We start from the raw sequence: 19165 nt of genomic DNA on the forward strand, positions 1-19165 counted from the left end.
CTCCACACATACTCCTCAGACACCTCATCTCCATTACATTCAAACTCTTCCTCTCTGCTACACCCACATTCCATGTTTCAGCCCCATATAATGCAGTCGGTACCACAACACCCTCATACAGCTTTCTTTTTACGTCCTTTCCAAGCAAACGACATCTAAACACTTTTCTCAATTCTCACACCACCTTTCCTACTTCATTCATTCAAAACTTCACTTCTACATCTATTCTTCCATCCAGAGTAACATGTGACCCTAAATACTTAAAGCATTCTACCTCCTCAAGCAACTCACCTTTATAAACTATATTCGTCCTCCTACCATCTACCAACCTCGTACACTTCATCACTTTAGTCTTATTCTCATTTACTCTCAATTTCCTCCTTTTACACACCCTTCCAAACTCGTCTCCCAACCGTCTCAATCTCTCCAAATCAGCCACAAGTGCAGTAGATATAATAAACTCACACTGATTTATAAAATTTTGTTCTATGCAGCGATTACAGTAAAGTTGTTAGTAATTTGTCAGTAATGAACTCACTTTTATACATTTTTGTTTTATGCAGGGTTAAAAGTTGTTAAGAAAACATCTAACACATTTGATTTAAACAGTGCTTGAAGTTATACGAATTTTGTTCACTTTCTGTCCATTATCCACCGGAAGCCTTCATTTGTGCAACCTCTAAATATTGGTCAAATCTGAAACATGTCTTGCCAGTAGGGAACAAGGGCAGCCTTATGGATATGCAAAAATCTAAAGTGTGTGTGTGTGTGTGTGTGTGTGTGTGTGTGTGTGTGTGTGTGTGTTTTACCACCATAGAGCTTGAATCTTCTTACACGTGATTCTTACTATGCATCCCAGGACTCACATGGGAGGATAAATTCTCTCAGTCACAAATTATCCACCAGGCCAAGACTTCCAGCATAGAAATCATGTTGGCTAAAAACAGCTTAGACGGGTCGGACACGTGTTCTGCATGCCTGAGCACTGCCTTCCCTGCCAAGTTCTGTGTGGCCAACTCCCTACACCACTTTGCAACACAGGGGGAGAGAAGATGAGTTGTAAAGATCACATAAGGACAACCCTGAAGAAAGCCAACATCATAACAATACATCTTGAAACTAATGCCTCTGACAGAGAACAATGATGAGCCCTCTGCAGGGACGGAATTGTTCATCTCAAAGAAACTCAGAACCTGGCCAGAGAAGAGTGTAGACAATGGAGGCACAACCAGAACAGAGTTTTCCCAACGAACCTGGACTTGACATTGACATATGTGGCAAAGTTTGTGGATCCAGAATTGTTTTGCACAGTCACACACTTTGGCACCGAAGACTGAGAAACATACCATATTAGTGAGTATAGTTGCCGTCTCTTCTGTAGCAGAAGGACAGATTTATGTACGTGTGTGTCTGGTGGAAACAAAATTGGAAAAAAATGTTTCGATGAACCTTGGCAGTAGAACTGGAGCTGGATCCCAGATGAGCCAGTTTCAATCCTACGTCTAGTGAAACTTTCGGAAAGGATTATTTGGCCTCCAGTAACTGTCCTCACTGGTGTTAGACACAGGACTGCATAGACAGAAGAATACGGTGGGGCATTTCTGTGGAGTTTCACGCATCTCCACACACACACACACACACACACACACACACACACACACACAAACAGGATGGAATAAAAAGGAGGAAGGTAGTAAAACCATGTTATGACAAGTATATAAACAAGATGATAAGGCTGATGTACTCAAATGTGGATGGAATGGTATCTAAAATACTAGAGATGAATGATTATGTCAGAGAAAATGAACCACAAATAATATGCCTAACTGAAACAAAATTAACACCAAGGATATCCAATGACATACTAAACTTAGAGGAATACAATATATGGAGAACAGACAGAAATTTAAAAAAAGGAGGAGGAATTATAATATTAACTAAGAAAAATCTAAAAGTCAATGAAATAAAACTAGATATACCATCACAAGTAGAACTGATTGCAGTAGAGATCAACACATCTGAAGGTAAAGTAATTGTAGCCAATTTGTACATGCCACCCAGATCAAACACATGGAAAAGAGACGAATATGAGGACCTGGCAGAGAGTACAATTCAGAGTTTAAGACCATTACTACATAAAATGGAAGAGAAATCGGATAGAATTATACTAACTGGGGATTTTAATACAAATGTAAATTGGAATACTCTAGATATAATTAGCCAAGAAAGCTGTTGGGACCAAAAGCTCCTGGATCTCGTGCAAGAGTTTTTCCTAACGCAACATGTGAGGGAAACCACCAGAAAAAGAGGACTTGATGTACCTTCAGTGCTAGATCTAATATTTACTAGGCAAGAAAATGATTTTGACAGTTTAATACATCACCCTCAACTCGGCAAAAGCGATCAGGCAGTACTAAATTATAACTTCAGGATAGCATATGACATAGTAAACAGCAATGAGAGTTACAAAAAGAGCCTAACCTATAAAAAACGAAATTATCAAGACCTAAAGAAGTATTTCTTAGAAGTTGATTGGGAAAATGAGCTTAGAGGACAAGATTTAAATGCTGTATATAAAAAATTCTGTGAATTTTATGAAATAGGAGTCCAGAAGTACATCCCACAGCACAAAGAAGCAGATAAGAAAATACAGAAATGGTTCAATACAGAATGTAAAAAATCAAAAGAAAGAAGAGATTTGTTGTGGAATAGATACAGAAGACACAATAGTGAAAGGGCGTATAATAATTACAAACAGGCAAGAAACGATTATACAAGAATAAGGAGGGAAGCCCAAAAACAGTTTGAGGAGGATATAATAAATAAAAGTAGTGATCAACCAAAGCTGTTTTACAGCTATATCTGAAGCAAAACCAAAGTAAAAGATATAATACAATCCACTACGGACGAGGGAATCACTTATACACAAGAGAAAGATATTTGTGAAGCACTAAATAAGAATTTCCAATTAGTTTTTACAGAAGAAAAAAATTTTGAGAGGAACTATGTGGAACATGCATGTCCACACATACTACCAGATATAAAAATAGAAGAAAAAGTAATACAGGAGGAGTTAAGTAGATTAGACAGAGGTAAAGCAAGTGGTCCTGATGAAGTTTCATGTTGGATATTACGAGAACGTGCAAAGGAGTTAAGTAAACCATTATTTTAAATTTTCAAGAAATCCTTGAGTCAAGGTAAACTACCTGATATTTGGAAAAAAGCAAATACTGTCCCCTTATTCAAGAAAGGAAATAGACAAAATCCACTCAACTACCGACCAGTATCACTGACCAGTGTTGTAAGCAAGGTATTAGAAAAGCTTATAAGAAAAGCTTGGGTAAATCATCTAGTAGAACACAGTATGATAACAGAAAGACAGTTTGGTTTCAGAAAAGGAAAATCATGTGTTACTAATCTGTTGAGCTACTATGACAGAGTAACAAACACAATACAGGAAAGGGAAGGATGGGTGGACAGTATCTGTTTATATTTCAAGAAAGCATTTGACAAAGTACCATACCAAAGACTTTTATGGAAACTGTACCATTAAGGAGGAATTTGAGGCAAACTGTTTTGTTGGATGCAAGACTTTCTCATAAAAAGAGAAATGAGAACAGTACTAAGAGGAAACTACTCATCATGGAAAGAAGTGACTAGTGGAGTACCACAGGGTTCAGTGCTGGCACCAATCATGTTTTTAGTGTTTATAAATGATATATACAGTAACACTGGAAATGAGAGCTATCTGAATATGTTTGCAGATGATGCAAAAATACAAAGGAGAAATACTAACACAGACTCTTGTAAAGAGCTACAAGAAGAATTTAATCAACTTCATGAATGGAGTAGTACATGGCAAACGGAATTCAATGTGGAAAAGTGTCATGTAATCAAGTTTGGTAAAAGTGGAAAAAGACCTGATTAGGATTATAAGTTAGGAAATAAAACCCTATACACATCAGAAAGAGAGAAAGACCTAGGTGTGATTATCAGTAACAGACTATCTCCGGCTGACCACATCAGCAAGAAGGTACGGAACATGTATACACTGCTTGCAAATATGAGAATAGCATTCACATACATAAATGAAGACATGCTAAGAAAGATAATAACATCATTCATTAGACCAACCCTGGAAAATGCATCAGTAGTCTGGAGTCCTCATCTCAAAAAGCACACAGACAAGATTGAAAAAGTTCAAAGGGCCGCTACAAGATGGATACCAAGCTTAAGGGACCTAAGCTACGAAGAAAGACTAAATAAACTGAATCTACCAACACTACAGGAGAGAAGGAAAAGAGGTGACATGATAATGCTATATAAGTACATATCAGGGAAGGAGAAAATAGACATAAATGATTACTTAACATATGGAGAAGCATCAGCAAGAGGACACTGCAAAAAACTGCATAAGAAGAGAGGTGATAAAGAAGTAAGGAAATTCAGTTTCCCAAACAAAGCAAGTGATCAATGGAATGCACTACCGAATGAAATAGTGTGTGCCAAAACAATTCACAAATTTAAGGATATGTACGATAAATATGGTTTAAGACACGGGACAGTACGAGCTTGACTCATTCCTGTAAAGATACAATTAGGTAAGAACAATTAGGTAAGAACACACACACACACACACACACGCACGCACGCACGCAAGCGCACGCGCGCAGAGAGAGAAAGGTGGGGTTGCACATCAACAGTGTGATGTCTATTACTTTATTCATGGTGTGAAAAGACAGATTTATTCAGCAGAAAACTGTGGTAGCTGTGGTGGTGGTGGTACGGGGGTCGGCGGTACCTGTGATCAGGGTGGTGGTGGTGGTGGTAGTGGTAGCAGTGGTAGCTGTGATGGTGGTGGTAGCTATGAAGATGATGCTGGTGGTGGTAGTAGCTCTAATGATGATGGAGGTGGTGGGGGTGGGGGTGGTAACTGTTCAGATACATGCAGCTCTCATTTGGACAAGTGATTTTCTGCCGTATCAGGCCAAAAAACACTTGCTCCAAAACAAAACGCTGTTCAGAAGCGTGTTTTTCCCCCCCCCCCCAAAAAAGTGTTGAGTGGCCTCGGAGGATATCTTTGTCCTGACCACGAGAGAGTACACACGGTAACTAAGCAAAATCTCTCCATACCTTTAATGCTCACTTACTTTGTAAACTTGTGAGGGAAGAGTTGGTTCAGGTAGTTGAGCACCAAGCCTCGACCAACGGTCCATGTGGCTACTCGAAGCGGCTGAGACTCTGGCTCACTGAACGGCACCGTATAGTACACACTGGCACTGTTTACAGTACGCAGTGAATATGTATGCTGTATATACTGGTTGTCCCCCCAAAATGTACTCACTCCTTGACTGCCCATTACTCATACATTTTTTTTTTTTTCAGGTGCAACTAACGTGAAATAATGGCAGACGTACGACTGACTTTTGAAGAAAGAAAGGTTGTCATAAAGTGCTACTGGAAGTACGAAAATGTCACAGAAGTGCAAAGACAATTTAGAAGACAATTTCAAAGATAACCACCAACGCGGTGCATCACTGCTCGCATCAGAGATTAGTTTGAAGCAGATAGAACTGTACACGACGTGCATAAGCATCGTTCTGGAAGACCATTGAAATCCACCAGCCCCGCAAGAGAAGAACAACTGCTGGAAACCCTCCTCCTATCCCCAAAGAAATCCATACGACAATCGGCTCGTGAGACAGGAATCCTAAAATCTAGCGTCTTTGCAGTTCCGTGACTTTTTCGTACATCCAGTAGAACTTTATGACAAATTTTCTTTCTTCAGAAGTTAGTCGTACGTCTGACATTATTTCACATAAGTTGCACCTGAAACAAAAAAAAAATATTATGAGTAATGGGCAGTCATAGAGTGAGTACATTGTTAGGGGACACCCTGTATATATATATATATATATATATATATATATATATATATATATATATATATATATATATATATATATATATATATATATATATATATATATATATATATACAGAGAGAGAGAGAGAGAGAGAGAGAGAGAGAGACAGTGATCAGTGGGTTTATAAAGTATAAAAAGAAAGTTTTATATATATATATATATATATATATATATATATATATATATATATATATATATCCCATTGGAGCCCAGTGTCAACAATATTGGACGGAACTGGGAATTTTCAAATCTTGATAAAGTAGGGAAACCCCAGGTAGGGACCTATGAGCTTCGCGACTATGAGCTGATAGGCGGAGGGCGGTACGCTTAGTACCCTCCCAGTGCAGTGGCTCGCCCAGCAGCTCTGGGATCCAATGGGTTAAAGACTGGCAAATCTATCAGTTTCTTTAACCCATTGGAGCCCAGTGTCCAGAGAAGTGGACAGAACTGGGAATTTTCAAATCTTGATAAAGTATGGAACCCCGAGGTAGGGACCTATGAGCTTCGCGACTATGAGCCGATCAGCAGAGGGCAGTACGCTTAGTACCCTCCAAGTGCAGTGCCTCGCCCAGCAGCTCTGGGATCCAATGGGATATATATATATATATATATATATATATATATATATATATATATATATATATATATATATACATACAGGGTGTAACGCGACGTATGACAAAAACTTACACCAATGACCTATCATGTAATTCTGAGTATATTTTGTTCTATAAACATATGCTTTCTGCGACCCCAGTTCAGTACCCAGCATTCGGCTGTTTTGTGTAAAAGCTCGTCTCTTGCATGCGCCATTGGGTGAGCGCTTCGCAGGGCGACGGGAGACGAGTATTATTAGCTTATACTGTACTATACATAAAAATCCCATATCCTATCAGTACACACGAGTTTTAAGAAGAAACTTTACATAGTCTATTGATTCTTTAACATCAAGTCATGCATTCATGCAATTCTTTTGCACATATCGACTGTAATTAAGGATTAAATTCAAATATTATGGCTTGCAAGGGAGTAGGGAGGGAGGACAGGCTGGTGTGTTGTTGCCAGTTATGTAATATTTGGTTTGTAGGATGTTGCTACCAGCATTATCATAACACCCACAGCTCATTTAGTGAAAAAAAAAACTTATTCTAAAGGGAGATTAGCCTTACTTTAAGTTAGGAAGAATTTTATTAATCAAAATTTTTCTGCTGCAAGTAAACGTGGCGCCATTGGGTATCTCCACCTGTGTTCCTCTCTGCAGCACATCATCGCAGAATCCGTAAAAAAATACACGATATCTGCATATTCTTCACTGCTGTACGTACGTGGCATGCTGTTTCATGGACATGTGAAGCTGAACCCGGTGAACAACAGAACGCGGAGAACAGTATTTTAAGTATGTGCCTCCCCTGCAAATGTTCCCGTTCAAATGACACTGGACGCAGAGTTGCCAAGTCCTTATCATCAGTCTCGCTAGTTTAGTCCTGAAAACTTGCTAGAATGTCGCTAGATAATAAACACTGCAAAACATCGCTAGAAAATACGATAAGATCTCTAGAATATGACCTAAAAATGGCAAAAATATCCAGAATGTAGCTAGATATCATATTGCCAGACGTTAGTGCCGCAAGTAGAAGCAAGAAAATAGGTCTAGCAACATACTCGTTACATTGGCAATCCTGTATCACTGTTCTCACGTCAGCATATGAAAAAAATGGTGCCACGTTTACTTGCAGCAGAAAAATTGTTATGAATAATAATATTACTCCTGACTTAAAGTGAGGCTAGTCACTCAGTAGGGTAATGTTCTTTCACTGAATGAGCTGTGGGTGTTATGATAATGCTGGTAGCAACATCCTACAAACCAAATATTACATAACTGGCAACAACACACCAGCCTGTCCTCCCTCCCTACTCCCTTGCAAGCCATAAAATTTGAATTTAATCCTTAATTACAGTCGATATGTGCAAAAGAATTGCATGAATGCATGACTTGATGTTAAAGAATCAATAGACTACTTAAAGTTTCTTCTTAAAACTCGTGTGTACTGATAGGATATGGGATTTTTATGTATAGTACATTATAAGCTAATAATACTCGTCTCCCGTCGCCCTGCGAAGCTCTCACCCAATGGCGCATGCAAGAGACGAGCTTTTACACAAAACAGCCGAATGCTGGGTACTGAACTGGGGTCGCAGAGAGCATATGTTTATAGAACAAAATATACTCAGAATTACATGATAGATCATTGGTGTAAGTTTTTGTCATACGTCGCGTTACACCCTGTATATATATGTATATATACCGTTCAGCTTCATACGAGACCGGATATTCAGCTGTGTGTGTGTGTGTGTGTGTGTCAGATGGTCTGTCTGTGTCTGTTAACAAAGTAACTCGGTTTCCATCCCACCTCTACCTAACTTGGGGGAAAATTTAAGTCAGCCCAATGGTTTATGTTGTTTTTTGAGAACAGTAGATTAAAGGACAATGGCCATTTAAGCAGTGTTTATGTAACTCAGACCAAATTTTATGGATGATTTAAGGGTAGAGCATCGATGAAGTTACTTAATTTTGAAAATAATCAGTTAAAGGTCAAGGTTGAATGTCAAAATCAAATTTATGACTGTGTAGCTTAAACAGTTCTCATTCGATTTGGATCATGCAATTAGGAAGGGTTGAGGGTTAGTCTGGGATGGCATTTTTAAAGTAACAGATCAATGATCAAGGACACACGGTACACCCAAGTAAGTTCTGAATATGTTTCCTCTAAAGCACGTGGAAAAATTTACCGTTAGACAAGGATGAATAAATTCGATTTTAAGAACAGTTGGTGGTAAGGTTATAGAGCGTTGCCAGTGTTCGGCCTGTTGAGCAATTGTTGATTATGGGTTTGGCACTCCCTGAGTGCTGCTTCTTGTTCTTTTGTAGTGTCATACAAGCCTTTCTGTTACATTAAGAGCGCAGGGGCCCAGAGCTAGGCTTTCCAGTGACTATATCCTTGTAAGGTGAGGGTGACCAGCTGCTTCCTCCCCTCATGACAATATATGAGCAATGACCCCCAGCCGTCCCTCTGTTGTAGACCTATGTGCTACATCCGGTTAGGTCACCTTAACTCACTAGACCACAACTTCTTCCAAAGATGAAGAAGAAGAAGTAGAAGAAGCATTCACAGAGTGCAACACCCATGCCATACTCCAGTATTCATCAAAGGGCCAAGCATTTGACTTAGTCCTGTGGCCGTGACCTTCAATTGTTTTAATTTTCAAAATAGTTCATCCTTATCTGACCTCAGTCATTCCACCAGATTCGATTCATTCCTATCAAACCTGAGGTGGCTTTATCCGTTTGATCTTTACCTTTATAATCGAATGTTTTCATCAAAGTCTGGCCCTCAAAACTGCCACCAAGTTTGGCCGAAATCGAATAAGCAATCATTTATTGGGCTGAACATTTGATCTTACTCTGTGACATTGACTTTGATCACACACACACACACACACACACACACACACACACACACACACACACACACACACACACACAAAATCTTTCTAAACCTGAAACGTTATAAAATCATCTTTAAATGTTGACAGATAATCCTTGCCTAACCTGAGCTGGTGTAAAGTCACCGCGGTGAATGAGTGATTAGCATCGCTGACTGTATAGCTGCCAGTCCGATATCGTCATGGTTCAGATCATGATGTGGGCACCTGACTCACCCGACTCAGGTGTCCATTCACTCATTATGGGTTGAGAGGTTGAGTGAGTGCATAGGGCAACACGTAATGAAGATAAATGAGGTAACGTGGATGATGCACAGCCTTGTATCCCAGGATATTGGGTGACTATGCGCCTCGCGGTGTCTGTCTAGACGATTATCTTGCCTTAACCTCAACTCAACCAGTTTGGTGTATATTGGGCCAAAGCTCTTAAAGCTGACTTTGCCATGACCTTGTTTTTTTTTTTTTTTTGCAAAAAAAACAACAGTTAGTTGCTTGTATGACTCTCGACTCTTCTACCTTGTCTGGTCCATACTGTCAAAACTGTCTGGATTATATTTTGCACAGAAAGACGGACTAAAAAATACACACACACACAGACACACACACACACAGACACACACACACACACACACACACACACACACACACACACACACACACACACACACACACACACACACACACACACACACACACACACACACACACAATGCCCGTGCTGCGTCCGGAATGTAGATACAATAATGGGACAGACACATGAAGAAGAGCTGATGTTTCCAATCTCTACCCTCCCACCCCCATTTAGATGCACCAATGTTGTCGTAGTACCGTAACATTCGCACATTTTGTTAATTTTCTCATAACATTGGTGCAGCAAGTACTAAAAATCATGATAGTCAATGCAATATGTACGAAATAATAATACCTAGAAAATAAAAGCTTATTAATCATTTAACTGCCAGAGGCCTCTCATTCAGAGAATCAGACAATCTATCAATCTATTGCCAGACGCCTTAATCCCTTATACGGGGTGGCCACAAACAAACAGCCTCCTTGTCTCCTGTCCCCTGCTCTTTCACTGCCCTGCTCCCAGCTCACACACACCCTTTCTCATATACCGGTACCTCTCCAATCCATCTCTCCATCTTATCCCTGGTCTCCCTTTCCCTTTCCCCCCGTCCACCTCACTCACATACGCTCTCCTCGCCAGTCTCTCACTCTCCATCCTCTCCACATGGCCCACCTCAGTGTGTTTCTCCTAACTCTTCCTACGACATCCACATCCACACCACAATGCTCCTCCAAATCCTCATCTATGTCAGTCTATTTCTCCATGTGACTCCACATGCTTCTCTCAAATAACTCATTTCCACTGCTCTCACTCTTGACTTGTGTCCCTCCAACAAGGTCCAAGCTTCACTTCCATACGTTTGAGTTGATATTACAGTACTGTCATGCAGTAATTTTTTCACTTTTAATGCTCACTTACCTGTTTCTTATCACCGCTTTCAAAGAACCAGCAACCTTTCTTCCTTGTTGTACTCTCTCAAACACTTCACCCTCGAAACTTCCATCCTTACTCATCATACTACCCAAGTACTTAAACTCACTCACATTTTCCATTTCCTCATCATCCAACCTCATTGTACATTCAGTGACTTCATTTCTCTCGAAGAGCATAACTTTACTCTTCCCTACATTCATCTTTAGATTTCATTTAGTACACCCTCCCTTGCTTATTCACCAAGCCTTGCAGATCACCTTTGTCTTCACGTAACAACACAGCATCATCTGCAAACAACATTACAGGGAGTTTCCAAACACTACCCTCTCTCATTGGGGCCGCTCCAACATCCACTGCCCTACCTTGTATCTCTCTTATAACCTCATCGATATGCAGATTGAACAACCATGAACACATGACACTTCCCTGTTTCAGTCAAACCTTCAAACAGAAAAACTCACTCAGTTCACTATCCACACACATTGCAGCCTTAGCACCCTCATACATTCTCTTCACGGCATTCAGCAAGTTACCATTTACTCCATATATTCTTATTCTAATAATTTCCACATCTCTTGTCTATCCACCCTGTCTATATATGCTTTCTGCAAATCCATGAAGGCCGCAACAACTTCTTTCTCTAGAAAATTTCCCATTAAAAACCTAGGAATAAATATCTGATCTACATATGCTTCCCTTCCTAAAACCTCCATGTTCTCCAACTAATTCATTTGTTATTTCCCGAACTTTGTCAATAAGTATCCTACCATACTTTTCCTATTACACTAAGAAGACAGATGACCCTATGACTACCACACACTTCTTTTTCCCCTTTTACTTTGTATAGGGGAATAATTGCACCTGACTTCCAATCCTCAGGGACTTTACCTTCCTCCCAAGCCAATCTGCACATCTTCCACAGCCATTCTACTACTATCTCTCCCCCATGCTTCAGCATTTCACCACACAGTCCATCAATTCCTGGGGCTTTCCCCATTTTGACTTTCTTCATTGTTTCGAAAACTTCCATCCTACTGATTTCTTCCTCTCTTCTCCCATCCCTCCTCCCAGCCATTCCGCAGCCACTTATAGTCGCGTTACTTTCATTCTATATGTTCAACAATATCTGGAATAAAATGTATAACTCGTGAGTTTATTAACGGATTTAGTATAAATTAATAAATAAAGACTAGGATTTTAAGTGCCTTGAATCAAACGTTAGTGGATGTGTCGCCCATTTCACTTGGCAGTCTGTAGTTGTCCAGTTGGTGTGTTTTATTTTCCTGTCTCTGGATCGTACAGTACACTCCCCATTTTTTAAGTGAGAAACTGGATGACGATGATATTGATCAGGTTGATGATGAGCAAGTTGACTTAACTATAGCCAGACGACTTAATCCCGATGGGGTTGTCAAGTTGAGGGAATGTAAGAAAATGTTCTGGAAAGATGTAGAGAGAGTCAGACAGGGTGGCAAAGAAGTTAGTAGGGGAGTGAAAGATAAAAATGGTAGATTACTAGTTGAGAAAGGAGAAAAAGTGAGCAGCTGGATAGAACACTTTAATGAACTGTTGAACACAGAAAATGAAAATAATGCGAGTAAAAGTGACTGGGGAATGGCTGGGAGAAGGATGGAGGTGAGAAGACATGAAGAAATCAGTAGGAGTTGTGGAAGCACTGAAGAAAGCCAAAATGGGGAAAGCCCCAGGAATTGAAGGAGTGTGTGGTGAAATGCTGAAGCATGGGGGAAAGAATGTAGTAGAATGGATGTGGAAGACGTGCAGATTGGCCTGGGAGAAAGGTAAAGTCCCGGATGATTGGAAGTCAGGTATAATTATTCCCTTGTACAAAGGGAAAGGGGAAAAAGAAGTGTGTGGTAATCAAAGGGACATTTGTCTTCTTAGTGTAACAGGAAAAGTATACGGTAGTATACTTATTGACAGAGTTAAGGAAATAACAGAGCAATTAGTTGGAGAAGAACGGGGAGGCTTTAGGCAGGGAAGAGGTTGTGTAGATCAGATATTCATTCTTAGGTCTTTAGTGGAAAAGTGTCTAGAGAAGGGAAAGAAGTTGTATGTAGCCTTCATGGATTTGGAGAAAGCATATGACAGGGTGGATAGACACGGATTGTGGAAAGTATTAAGAATACATGGAGCAGATGGGAAGTTGTTGACTGCTGTGAAGAGTATGTATGAGGGTGCTAAGTCTGCAGTGCGTGTGGATAGTGAACTTAGTGACTTTTTCTACTTGAAGGTTGGGTTGAAACAGAGATGCGTCATGTCTCCATGGTTGTTCAATCTGTATATGGATGGGCTTATAAAAGAGATACAAGGTAGGGCATTTGATGTTGGAGTGGCCCTAATGAGAGAGGGCAGTGTTTGGAAACTCCCTGTACTATTGTTTGCAGATGATACTGTGTTGTTAAGTGAGGACGAAGGGGAGCTGCAAGGCTTGGTAGATGAGTTTGGGAGTGTGTGTAAGAAACGGAATTTAAAGATGAATGTAGGGAAGAGTAAAGTTATGGTCTTCGAGAGAAGTGAAGTCACTGAATGTACAGTGAGGCTGGATGATGAGGAAATGGAAAATGTGAGTACGTTTAAGTACTTGGGTAGTGTGATGAGTAAGGATGGTAGTTTGGAGGGTGAAGTGCTTGAAAGGGTACAACAAGGAAGAAAGGTTGCTGGTTCCTTGAAGGCAGTGATAAGAAACAGGGAAGTGAGCATGGAAGTGAAAAAGTTATTACATGAGAGTATTGCGATACCGACTCTGACGTATGGAAGTGAAGCTTGGACGTTGTTGGAGGGACAAGAATTAAGAGTGAGAGCAGTGGTAATGAGTTATTTGAGAGAAGCCTGTGGAGTCACATGGAGAGACAGACTGACAAATGAGGATGTGAAGGAGCGTTGTAGTGTGGATGTGGATATGATAGGAAGCATTAGGAGAAACACACTGAGGTGGTTTGGCCATGTGGAGAGGATGGAGAGTGAAACTGACGATAAGAGTGTATGTGAGTGAGGTGGAGGGGAAGAGAGGGAAGGGAATGCCAAGGATGAGATGGAAGGATGGAATGGAGAGGTATATGAGGAGTGTGTGAATAGGGAGCAGGGCAATGAAATGGCTGGGGACAGGGTGACGTGGAGGCGATTTGTTTATGGCCACCCCATATAAGGGATTAAGGCGTATGGCAATAGATAGATAGATAGATAGGGTTGCCACGAACGAATTGCCTACTGTACATGTCACCCGGTCCTCCTACATCAGGTTTCCCTCTCTCCAGCTCACAGCTTCTCATTTATCTCTCCACTCTATCCTTTCATCTCATTCTTGATTCCCCCTCCACTTACCACCCTTCCCCTCACACACACACACACACACACACACACACACACACACACACACACACACACACACACACACACACACAATCAATTCTCTCCACATGGCCAAACCATCTGAAGGTTCTTCTCTTAATGCGTTCTAGCATCTACTATTGTAGTAGTAGTAGTAGTAATAGTAGTAGTAGTAGTAGTAGTAGTAGTAGTAGTAGTAGTAGTAGCAGTAGTAGTAGTAGTAGTAGTAGTAGTAGTAGTAGTAGTAATAGTAGTAATAGTAGTAGTAGTAGTAGTAGTAGGTTTAGCAGTAGTAGTAGTAGTAGTAGTAGTAGTAGTAGTAGTAGTGGTGGTAGTAGTAGTAGTAGTAGTAGTAGTACTTGTAATAATATTCATAACAGTTATGATAATGACAGACAAGAACAATAAAATTGTTATGAAGGTGATGTTTTTGGTTGATGAAAATTACCGGAATTCAGTTGAGTTGTCACTGACGACGACGATGAGTGAGTTTGTACGTGACAGGGTCTTGTGGAGATGGTGGAGGGTGTGGAGGCGGTGGAGAGGCAGGCGAGTGAAGGTGAGCAGTCTCGTTGTCTGGACCAGCAGGAGGTGGCGCTTGAACGAGGATTCAGCAAAGGCGGCGAGGAAGGCTGGGTCATCGCTCATCACCACCACAGTCACACAGTACAAATTCGTCACCAGCTAAATAAACCCTCAGCTTATTGTTCTAAACATTGCTCCTAAATTGGCTGCAATTCAGAACGTCACAACACGAAAGTGTACATTTATATAATATATACTTAGAATGTACGGTAACGGAATTGTGTATCTGAATCCTAAGCACAATGACATACTCACGTTTGTATTTTGTCAAGTCTTCACACTACCATCATTTGTACAAATGAAAGACTCGCATTCACCTATTGAAATGGTGAATAATTTTGTAAGAGGTAACACTATCAGCTAAAATAAGACCAATTTCAGATATAAAAAAAGACTGACGTGCGTGAATTATATAATACACACACACACACACACACACACACACACACACACACACACACACACACACAAACACACACACACACACATACACACATACACACACACATATATACCTATGCTGCTTTCCCCAGGGAAATGGATGTAGCCGAGACAGGACGACACACTCCCAATTTACTCATCCATTCAAACACATTCATTCGCATCTGAGCCCCAGAGGGAAGAAGGGACAAATTCTTACCGCACCACACCGCACGAGGGTAACTACGGAGTGCAATCAGTGACATCCGTAGCAAGGCCCGAGAGCAGAGCTGGTTTACCCCTGCCACATCGTAATAGACCCATCCCTTTATCTGCACCTGACCTGATCAGCTGATCAGATAAAATGCGGGAGAATATACCCTCAGGGCTGCGTCATCATTTATTCATTCACAGTTTCTCGCCGATCATTTCTATCACGCATAGCCACTCTTCCTTGCTCAACAGACCTCCCTCTCGCATCCAACGCTCTTTTCACACTGTCCATCCATCCTATTCGTGGTCTTCCTCTCAGCCTTACATCTCTCACATCAGATCTAGTTATCTTTTTCATCACTCGCTCATTATCCTTTCTCTCCGTACGCCCAAATCATCGCAACACCCTCTGCTCAACTCGATCAGCCATCTCCCGAAAAACTCCAGTTCTCCTTCACACGTCATCATTTCTCACTCGATCCATACGCGTCACTCCGCACATACTCCTCAGACACCTCATTTCCATTACATTCAAACTTTTCCTCTCTGCTACGCCCATATTCCATGTCTCAGCCCCATATTACGCAATCGGTACCACAACACCCTCATATAGCCTTCTCTTTACATCCAGTTTAAGCGATCGACATCTAAACAATTTTTCATTCCTCCCAGCACCATTCCTACTTCATTCATTATAAACTTCACTTCAACATCTATTCTTCCATCCACATCAACATGCGACCCTAAATACTTAAAACACTCGACCTCCACAAGCAACTCACCATTCAAAATTATATTCATGTTCCTACCATCAACCAACCTCGTGCACTTCATCACTTTACTCTTATTCTCGTTTACTTTCAATTTACGTCTTTCACACACCCTTCCAAACTCCACTACCAACTGTCTTAATCTCTCCTCTGAATCAGCCACCAGTGCAGTATCATCGGCAAACAGCAGCTGCTTCAGATTCCACCCAGTACCATCAACATTCACCAGACTCAGACCTCCACCTATATATATATATATATATATATATATATATATATATATATATATGGGGGAAGGAAGGAGCAGGGAAGGAAGGTTGTTGGTTCACTGAAAGCAGTGATGAGAAATAGGGAGGTGAGTATGGAAGTTAAGAAGTCACTGCATGATAATATTGTGATCCCTACTCTGACATATGGAAGCGAGGCGTGGACCTTGCAAGAGGGGAACAAGTCAAGAGTGAGAGCAATGGAAATGAGTTACTTGAGAGGAGCCTGTGGAGTGACATGGAGGGACAGGTTGACGAATGAAGAAGTGAAGAAACGTTGTAGGGTGGATGTGGATGTGGTTGAGAAGATTAGGAGAAATATACTGAGTGGTTTGAATATGTGGAGAGAATGGAGAGTGACAGACTGACTAAGAGGGTGTATGTAGGTGAGGTGGAGGGAGGGAGAGGGAGGGGTAGACAGAGGATGAGGTGGAGGGATGGAGTTGAGAGGTATATGAGGGCGGGTGGGGTGAGTGGGGGGAAGGGTAGTCAAATGGTGGGTGACAGAGCGACTTGGAGGCGTTTTTTTCTGCGGCCACCCTTTGCGGGATTAGGGCGTAGGGCTATATATATATATGTATATATATAAATATATATATATATATATATATATATATATATATATATATATATATATATATATATATATATATATATATATATATATATATATATATATATATATATATATATATATATATATATATATATAGATAGATATATATATATATATATATATATATATCAGCCGTGGCTCTGTGGGTTAGGACGCTCCGCTCTGACCGAAGGGTCGGAGGATCGAATCCACCCAAGGGTCATTGGTAGACATCAGGAAGGGCATCCGGTCATAAAATGCTACACGCTCCAGTCTAAAAGTCCTCTACCCAGGGGCAACGCCTTAGCCCTTCTGGGATACCTGGCGTAAAACCAAATTATTTATTTTTATATATATATATATATATATATATATATATATATATATATATATATATATATATATATATATATATATATATATATATATATATATATGGAGAGAAGGAAGAAAGAGAGGAAAGGGCAGGTGGCCGGGAGCAGCACTACAGCAAGTGCGTGGATGGTGAGCGTCCCCGCCTACCACTAAGAGAGAGAGAGAGAGGTGAGGGCTAGAAGGAGGAAAGAAGGATAACTGGGTGGGAAAGGAGAAGATGGGGGGAGGGTAATCAGCTGGATTAGATGTATGAGATGCATGGGATTAGACAGGGGAAGAATAAAGGGTGAGGGAAAATTAGGGTACAGAGAGAGAGAGAGAGAGAGAGAGAGACAGACAGACAGACAGACAGACGGACAGAGAGAGAGAGAGAGAGAGAGAGTCCCATTTAAAACCTATTTCACTAATATAAAGTATTACAGTATATACGATGAAACTTACACTTCTTGCCTGTGCAACCGTCCGAGACAGTGATGACTGAGTGAGGTTCGCGTCGTGACTCTCGCCAGTTACCCTGAATACCCCGACACCCCATGGTGAGGGTATCCCAGTGATATTCTGTTAAAAAGAGGTACTGATGTTATTCTTGTACTAATGACGCCGTGCAGAGCAATGTTTGGATTCACCCAGTTTACACAACTATCCGTGATAAAATGATCTTCATAAACGTAACTGATAAACGTGATTCAATATATTCAGGATTCTATTGCAGCTTATAGTACTGATGACTCCTCACAGACAACTTGCCACGTACTGACACACAGCACGGTTGTAAAATTTGCATTTTATGGTCATACAATGGTGCTGAAAAGCTACTACCTGACAAAATTATTGTCAGTTTTTGTGATAAGTTGCTAATGTTTGTATCATTGTAATTATTATTGTTTAATCCTGATCTGTCTCGACAAGTAGACCCGTCAACCACAGGTACACAATTACTTTTATGGGGCAGTTCTACAGTGAGTACACCGTCCAAGGAACCGGCGCCCGCTTGTAACAGACAGGATCTCGCCAGCGCCGTACATAGTCCTTCCACACGGTGACGTGCAGGAAATTATGAGGAGGTTGGCTCCCGGATGGACGCCACAGCTGCTTAGCGCCACCCACGGTTCACAGCGCCAGCACATTTCGGCTCCCTGTCAACGCCTTGTATCTTTGCTAATTTCCCTTATTGCTTGCCATACTTTAACTTTGTTAATAAAGTCCTATGACGCAAGAAAGAAAAATAGCACAAAATGTTCTGTTTAGTACTGGTTCAATTATAACTTCTATAAGAGTAGATTTTATAGACTGCATACGGGTATGAGCTACTCAGCTGAGTGTTGGAGGATGAGAAGAATTCTCTACCCCAGTTAACTGCATGACGGACGATAATGTCACCATACGCAGTTTTTGGCAATCATACTGTAATATTTTACTGCAGCCTCATGTTCTCCACTCACTGGAATAACTTCTGTGTGTGGTTCTGTGTACAGGTTAGTCGCTGTGTTTTGTTTATATTTATGAAATCCGTTCTGTTCTGCGCTGTCACTGCTGTTAGCATGTAATTTTAATTTATGCTTTAGAATGATCGGTAAATTCCTACTGAACTATCTTAATACATAAGTAATAGATTTAGTCAGGTGAAGAGTAAAGTCGTAAAATGAAGCCAGAGAATA

The 19165-nt window shown here is 40.7% G+C and overlaps 1 protein-coding gene across 1 annotated transcript in view; it reads right to left on the minus strand.

The window, feature by feature from the left end:
- Positions 1–14853, minus strand: part of LOC145407369 (glutamate receptor 2-like) — a gene marked incomplete at its 5' end in the record, with an annotated part of 166280 nt that extends 151427 nt beyond the window's left edge. Inside the window, 2 exons of the mRNA XM_080278319.1 lie at positions 5151–5279; positions 14732–14853. Coding sequence (XP_080134445.1) covers positions 5151–5279; positions 14732–14853 — 251 coding nt within the window. The remainder of the gene's footprint in view (positions 1–5150; positions 5280–14731) is intronic.
- Positions 14854–19165: the final 4312 nt, after the last annotated feature.

The sequence above is a fragment of the Coenobita brevimanus genome, chromosome 8 (assembly GCF_032717465.1).
Source record: "Coenobita brevimanus isolate Jiangsu-jjx chromosome 8, ASM3271746v2, whole genome shotgun sequence".
NCBI classification, from domain to species: Eukaryota; Metazoa; Arthropoda; class Malacostraca; order Decapoda; family Coenobitidae; genus Coenobita; species Coenobita brevimanus.